The 8,707-nt window shown below is 35.0% G+C and overlaps 1 protein-coding gene across 1 annotated transcript in view; it reads left to right on the top strand.

The window, feature by feature from the left end:
- The window catches only part of Smp_122870 (hypothetical protein), a gene marked incomplete at both ends in the record, with an annotated part of 22,796 nt that extends 14,784 nt beyond the window's left edge, over positions 1–8,012 (top strand). The window contains 3 exons of the mRNA XM_018795939.1: positions 2,939–3,243; positions 7,487–7,650; positions 7,947–8,012. Of these exons, the coding sequence (XP_018650201.1) occupies positions 2,939–3,243; positions 7,487–7,650; positions 7,947–8,012 (535 nt within the window). The remainder of the gene's footprint in view (positions 1–2,938; positions 3,244–7,486; positions 7,651–7,946) is intronic.
- Between the last annotated feature and the right edge of the window lie 695 nt (positions 8,013–8,707).

Genomic DNA, 8,707 nt, shown 5'->3' with positions numbered 1-8,707 from the left:
ACAACATTGAAACCTAATCATTCTGGATAATAAGCCAATATTACCAGGGTAGGTTTAAGGTGAGAATAAAGTGTTTTTGAATACACAAAGGGGGTTTGAATTTTCGTATGGCTAAGGCTTCAATAAACCTTAGTATGCGACCTTTTACACTTTTATACAGCACCACAAAAGCCGAGTTAAGATTAATCTTATACCCTTTTCCAATTATATATTTGACAATAGAGGATGATGGATCAGGTCATTTGATTCTATTTGTTTCTGCAACCATTTTGGTACATGTTCACACATCCTATCCAGAGTTATTAGGTGTCAATGTTTTCACATTATTATTATTATTATTATTGTCTACTCCTACCCCCCATTTCCAATCTAGTTGACCTTTTATTGTTATATATAAGTACTCTTAACAAGTATATGTGTGATCAGATTGTTTCGAAAATGTATTGCGCTAATATATCACATAGTACTGATAATCTTCGTCTTCTTATTACACTATCAAAAAAATAAAAGAATATTGAGTAGATATTTTAACATGATATAAAATGCAAGACTATAATTTATGAACGAACTAATTAGATTTAGGTTGACAGGTCATGGAATTGGATGCAGAATTTATTTGTCCATTTAGCTAAATATCATTTTGACATTTTAGCTGATGTCAGTTCGTGATGAAAATTTTAAATCTAATTCTTAAACCTAACCATTAACTGTAAATTATTATTATAATTCCTCGCACCTGTTTATAATTCATATTTAATCTTATTTAGTCGGTGGACATTCTGAAGGTCACTTTAGCGTCGCTCAAATGTCGTTCATAAATTATAGTCTCACCGACTTTTTCTTGGTGTACATAGCTATGTAAGACGAAACAACCGGATATTTTGATGAAGTTTTGTTTTCTGAGCTGAATGGTTTAATCGTGGAGCTTTCATCGTCTTTATGAACGACATCATCAGCACAGACTTCGGGTAGAAGTCAACAGTATATTGTTACATTGTTATGAACGTTGTATTAGTTGATGAAAAAATTCAAAGTGTGACTGGTTCTCATAAATATACTAACAAAACAAATCCTAATATTTTATCATGTTTATTCAGAATACATTTTTATGTCTTTTGCTTTATTCCAATTAAACAGTTCACCTAATTAGAATACCGTTTCGAAATCGTGTTATAATTATTTTGAGGAATATAAATTTTTTATTTTAAGATTTGAAGAAAAGAACTTTAGCGATGATCAAGTTTATTTCAGTTAGCTTTCAGTCATAGTTTTACAACACTATATATAACTGACCGGTAATTCAGTGATAACCGATGTTATGTTTGCACAGCGTTGATCGATTTTTTTCGAATAATGTAAAATATGATCACTATTTTAAATGATTCAACGTTGAGTGCACCATTTTTAGATTTTCAGTTGCTGGTAATATTTGATAGGGAATCCCAAATAAGGGTTTTTTGGTCATCAACGCTAGCCATGAAGGTATGCCCTCAATCTTGGGGAGAATAGTGCTACCAATTGAATCCTGGCCCTTGCTGACGGACATCATCGTCGGAGACATTACCGCTGAGTTTTTCGAATAGCCGTTATAATTGTTAATTAAATTAATCACAATTAAATGATGGTGTCTCAGTTAACAGTATTGCAAATTCTAAAAATTTGTTGAACTAATAATGAATGAATAAGAAGCTAATTTCAAAGATCAAAGCGTAGAAGATAATGGTCATATTGAAGATACAATCTAATAAGTAATTTAAAATTGTCTGCAATAAAGTTAGTATATAAGATATTAGGTAGTAACGTAACTGAGAAAAGGGATTGTTAGAAGATCGAACATTGTAATTACAAACACATCGCGTTCACTAATCAACGCTTTGATTCTGTAAGGAAAAAGTAGTTATAAATTTGACCCTTATTATAAACTTGTTTGGCATTTTCGTTTAAGACAATTGACGGCGTCATAAATAATCTCAAGTCTGTTAACTATTCCACTACGTGATGGCATTGTATAAGTATTGTGTCATAATGGAAAATTTGTTCTTTTATTTCGTCGTATTTTCCTGTTCCTACGACATAAATTTGTTGAAATTAACGTTTTTTTCCACAAAATCCAAGTATTTCTAGGTACCTTTCCATAAGTAGAGAAGTAATCCGTGAAATATCTATTGACAATGAACCAAACTGAAGAAAATTGGATGTAATAAAAAATGTCACTGTAGTGCCGTGCTTCATTAATCTTTCACCCTGATAACCGTTATTATACCAATCTTAACGGTGTATAAAATCAGAAGGCAAAAGGAACCGGCAACTACATTTTTATTGATGAATGATGCAGACCAGAAAGCTGTAAGCACATGCACAAGTGTAAGCGATCGAAGCAAAGATGATGCATAGTGGAGATGGCGGGGAAGCCAACTCGTGAGGGAAGCGAAAATAATGCATATTGGAGATGGCGGGGAAGCCAACTCATTTTAAGCAAGCGTTAATCAGTATTTAGAGCAGACAAAAATGAATGACAGACGTATGATGAATAGGATACGAAGGGTACACATATGCGCTCATATAAAAATATAGTCAAGGTTAATAAGCGAATAATGAACAAGATCAAAATATGACTCATAATGTATAGGTGAATTAGCTTGGCCAGAAGCTAGAATAAAGTATATGGGCTTAACATAACAACCGATACTACATCATTACCTCATTCCAGCTGAGTGGCCTAAATATTATGAACTATCCAAGAAATCTAAAATTCCTAGTTTTTATTCTTTGGAGAGATGAACACATTGTACAACTGACTAAGTTCATACTATAACTAAATCATTGACTAGTTTTTCTCAGTTTTTAATAGTTCTTTGGTTGATATCATTGAGTGACAAAACCCACTTATCTAAAGGCATTTATTAACAAAATATTATTGTATTTCTTCTAATTATAGTATCCGCTATCTGAATGATTTAATAACAAATATTTTACCGAGATCATTCTCCAATGCATTTAAACGACCAGTAGGTAAATGTAAAAGTGCATCGCCTACAACAGTAAATGATCATCATATAGAAAAACTGATTGATTCTTTCAGATTTGATAATTTTGAATCGGAAAGTCAACATTCAGAAAAATCTGCTTCTGATTTCTTAACAACTAATGAAAGCTCTCCAGTTCTCAATTACCATAATGTACCAACAAGAAGTCAACTACAACAATGGGAAAAATCATTTGATAAGCTCTTAGCTGATACAGGTATAAAAATGTATTTGTGATTAATTACTGTATGTCATTCAATATACCTGAAAATATTTATGTCAGTTAGATAATTTGTTGCGTATAGTTAAAATTGATATACAACACAAACGTTTACATGCAATGTTAAACGTTTTTGTGTTATATGAAAAAGATCAGATAGAGACTTAAAACTTGAGGATCCTGAATTTAATCCTTGGCAAGGTTATCAATAAATACCACTGTGAGATTCTTTACTAAAATGAAACAGCGGTCAGGTTATTCAGGTTCTCACTGGTTGTTTAACCAAGGTTATTCCATGATGTAAAGTATTAGAACCAACAATTTTCACAAACTATTCATATTTGTAGAAATTGTTACAGACTGACTGATTGTAGTCAAATGAATTGAATATAAATAATTGCATTCCCTGTAAAATGAAGACACATGTCCATTTGACTACTCTTTAAAAAAAGTCAAATTTTCTAAATATTTCAAAAATACCTATTTCGAAACTAAGTGTTGCAGTCTTGTAAGCAAAGATGGATAGTGGCTAGCAGTGAAATCCACGACGCGCGTTTCATCCTATTTGGGAATCGTCAGCTGGATGCACCTGCATCTCAGAGTTGATGTTCACTCTGGGACTCGAACCCAGTACCGTTCGCTTCAAACGCCATAGCGTTATCCACTCAACTACTGAGTTCTGATAGCCACTTGCTTGTGCGACGGGGTGAAGTTTAAATTCACTTAGTATTACTTGTTGCAGTGTTTTGTTTCCATAGCTAAACATAAAGATATTTTGAGTTACATAATGAAAATCTTTAAATTTTAACCTTTATTTAAATTACCTATAACACATAAATTCTAAAATAATCGGATGATGCAAATGAAGCGTTTAACATGAATTGTTAATATTATGAATAAAAAGAAAACATGAACCAGTCATGTGATTATTATTGTAAGGCTAAACAAGTATGAAAATTTTATCAGAATAAAATAAATGTGATCATTCACTGGATTCTTTTCACCTACATTTTACTTAACTCTTTGAAATCAAAGAGTTGAAGCTGAATGTAAGCAATCAGAAGGATGCAGTTGTCAGCTTTATATCGTTCTTTGGAACTCAGTTCCCCAAGTTTCAATGAGTTACGATAGTGATAGACTAATATATGCTAGTAATCTGTTATTATCGTTTATTACACAGTATGACGTCTTTCATGTCCTATGGTCTTTCAAATATCACGTTATAAAATAGTCAATTAAAACTGCGATCTATATGACCTTAGTCCTATATCAAACCAATGACGCATTGACTAGTACGAGCAGCCTAGACTCAACTCAAAGTCCATATTGGTTCTCCTTGCTTTGCTCTGCCCGTTGAGTCCGGAACACTATCTCAGCCCCCACTGTATGGGTCGTATACTTCAAACATACTTGGTTTATCAGCAAGCAAAGCAAACCTCCTCCTAGCATAAAATGAGCAATAATAAATATAAAAGATTAAGCTAATGGTGGCTGAGAGTGTAAGGGACTGTAAATTATAGATTGGGAAGTAACATAAGAATAGTAAATCGTATAATAGTAGCCAATAGGTCAAATGAAAGCTTATAATGTGAGAAACATAAATACATATAATCTAGTTACTTAATAGTTATACAGTAATAATGTATGTATAATAACAGTCAATAAATAATTAATAGAAGTTACCCATAATTTAATCTTCCTCGGACACAAGGACGTCATAAACTAACCAGTTTCGGTGTCAATAAACAATAAACTTTAGCATAGTCATTTGTTTGAAATTCTTAAAATATTTGCAATTCGTCAGTTTCAAAGTTTTGAGATATGATATTTCAATCTTACAACCAGAGCGACAATTTTTATAGGTACATGGAATGTGCGAACAATGTGGGAGACCGGAAGAGTCTTTCAAATTGCTGCAGAAATGAGAAAATACAACCTGGAGGTTCTTGGAATCAGCGAAACACATTGAAAGCAGGTTGGACAACAACGACTGTCTTCAGGAGAACTTCTGTTATACTCCAGTCATGAAGAAGAAAATGCACCACATACACAAGGAGTTGCATTGATGCTGTCCAGAAAAGCGCAGGATGCACTTGTTGGATGGGAATCCCATGGACCAAGGATCATCAAAGCCTCCTTCAAAACAAAGAGAGAGGGCATTACAATGAACGTCATCTCGTGCTATGCGCCTACCAACGACTACGATTAAGACACTAAAGACTAATTCTACGATAGGCTGCAGTCGATCTTCTAGAAGTGCCCAACCAAGGACCTGACCATTCCGATGGGAGATTTCAATACCAAGGTTGGAAAGGACAACAGTGGATACGAAGACGTCATGGGACAACATGGACTGGGAGAAAGGAACGAAAATGGTGAGAGATTTGCAAACCTATGCACCTTCAATAAACTGGTCATAGGTGGCACCATATTCCCACACAAAACATACACAAAGCCACTTGTATTTCACCGGATCACACTACACAGAATCAAATCGACCATATCTGCATCAACAAAATGTTCAGGAGGACGATGGAGGATGTGAGAACCAGAAGAGGAGCTGATATAGCATCCGATCATCATTTGCTGGTCGCCAAGATGAAACTAAAACTCAAGAAGCACTGGACAACGGCGCGTACAACATCACAAAAGTTTAATACGGCCTTTCTTTGAGATGCTGACAAACTCAACAAATTCAACATAGCCCTCAGCAACAGGTTCCAAGCCTTTCATGATCTACTCAGTGGAGAGGGAACTACAATGGAGAGCAACTGGAAAGGTATCAAGGAGGCAATCGTTTCAACATGTCAGGAGGTTCTGGGCCAAAAGAAGCACCCTCACAAGGAATGGATCACTGTTGGTACACTGGATAAAATTGAAGAGAGGAGGAACAAGAAGGCAGCAATCAACATCTGGAGGAAAGCACGGGATACAGTGGACAGGCAGGATGCAGCTTGACGATTTAGACTTCGCGGATGATCTGGCTCTTCTATCACAAACGCAACAACAAATGCAGGAGAAAACGACCACTGTAGCAGCAGCCTCAGCAGCAGTAGGTCTCAATATAAACAAAGGGAAAACCAAGACTTTCCCATTCAATACAATATGCACCAATCAAATTACACTTGTCGGAGAAGCTTTGGAAGATGTGGAAACCTTTACATATCTGGGCAGCATCATTGATGAACACGGTGGATCAGATGCAGATGTAAGTGCGCGGATCGGCAAAGCAAGAGCAGCGTACCTACAACTGAAGAACATCTGGAGCTCAAAACAATTGTCAACCAACACCAAGGTTAGAATTTTCAATACAAACGTGAAAACAGTTCTACTGTATGGGGCTTATCCGGAAGATACAAGTGTTTATTAACAGCTGTCTACGCAATATACTTCGGATCAGATGGCCAGACACTATCAGCAACAAGTTACTGTGGGAGAGAACAAACCAGATTTTAGCGGAGGAAGAAATCAGGAAGAAGCGCTGAAGTGGATTGGGCACACCTTGAGGAAATCAGCTAATTGCGTCACAAGACAAGCCCTCACATGGAATCCTGAAGGTCAAAGGAGAAGAGGAAGACCAAAGAACACATTACGCCGAGAAATAGATACAGACATGAGAAGAATGAACAAGAACTGGATAGAATTAGAAAAGAAGGCCCAGGACAGAGTGGGTTGGAGAAAGCTGGTCGGTGGCCTATGCTCCATTGGGAGTAACAGGCGTAAGGAAGTAAAGTAAGTAATTTCAATCTCAACTGAGAACTAATGGAACTTAAACTGAAGTTAGAAATGTGTACATGAATAAATAACTAAATCTCCGTCATAAATTTCGTCATCTATCCAATAAATGCAATAAATATCAAGAACGCATGTGCTTCATCAAAGGAACCAAGTAAGAATGGAATGTTATCAAAAAGCTATATTTTCAGAGGTCGTTCGAGTCTCACTGTATACTGACAACCGTCTTACTGTTATTCTACAATATTATCAATAAGTATGTGGCTTGCTGTAGCAGCTGTATCTATATATCTCAAAGTGAATTAAATTAGAAAGCTGTATTATTAACTTAAGTTTTTCATTTAGTATTTTAGTCAATGACATTAGTTGGACTGTTAGCATCTTTTCAATTGTTTAAAACATCAAATGCTCAAAAATTTTATGCTGAATAGAATCTCAAACATGTCAGTTATTTCTCAAAATTCACTGATTAGTAAGTAATTTTATGCATAATTTAATTTTACAGATGGTTTGTCTCAGTTTCATCACTTTCTGAGATCAGAATACAGTGAAGAGAATATTGAGTTTTGGTTAATTTGTGAACTGTATAAACATCTACCACAAGAAGATCTTGGTGAAGAATCACGTAGAATCTATCGTCTTTACTTAGCACCACATTCACCACATGAGGTAAATCATGAACTAAAATTAATTTTGCTATTTGTAATACATGAATATAAAAACACTTGTGTTTTATTACTGGTGAGTACGAAAAGTATCAATTGGATGTTGGTCGACTGGTCGAAAGAAAAACGTTTCCTGTTTCATAGTAACACAATGGGTTACTTTGGTTATTTTATGTTGATTGGTTTACGATATTTAGTACAGTGTACTTATTTTGTTTTAAAAGTCAAAATGTGTGTTTCATATGCGTTAAGGTTATAATTAAAAAAAAGCTAAGAATAAAAATACTAAGCATTCGGTAGTTGGTTGACTTTCTTGAACATTTCAAACAGCATAGTGTTGGATTCATAATAAACTTGGTTTATTGAAATCCTCCAGCGTCATTTTCTAATTTCCTCTTCATCCGGAAGCTCGTTCATTCTCTACTATAGTAGGATGTTGCTGATGTTATCCGGTCAACAGACACTGAGTATCTTGTGTAGACAATTGTTCATAACTACTTGTGCCATTCTGATGATGGTTATGGTAGTTCTCCAAGTTTCAGCTCCACACAGTAGAATTGTCTTGACGTTCGTATTGAAGATTCTCACTTCGATGTTGGCTGACAGTTGTTTTGAGTTCCATATGTTCTTAGCTGTAGATATGCTGTCCTTGCTCAATCAATCCTCACATTCACACCTGCATCCGATCTTCCTTGTTCATGGATGATGCTTCTCAAAGACGTGAAAGTTTCCATCTGTTTCATACTTTCTCCATCAAGTGTAACTGGGTTGGTGTTCTCCGTGTTGTCTTTGAGGATCTTGCTTTTTCTCTTGTGTATGTTGAGACCTACTGATTCAGAGTGTTCAGAATGTTTTATAATGTAGCTTGATTGTGCTGTACTTTGACGAGAATATTTTTCAATAACCGTTTGAATGAAATTTTAATTTGTCAACTGAACACACATTAGTTAAACAGTACATTAGTTAAACTATCATGGGTATACTACACAAAAGTGTAATATAAACTGAAAACCAGGTCAAAATATTCAGTCAGTGTAATTCAGAGTAACCTAATAGATAAT

Source organism: Schistosoma mansoni, chromosome 2, assembly GCF_000237925.1.
Source record: "Schistosoma mansoni strain Puerto Rico chromosome 2, complete genome".
Classification (NCBI taxonomy): Eukaryota; Metazoa; Platyhelminthes; class Trematoda; order Strigeidida; family Schistosomatidae; genus Schistosoma; species Schistosoma mansoni.
The sequence above is the reverse complement of the archived record's forward strand: the minus strand, read 5'-3'. Positions and strand labels throughout refer to the sequence as shown.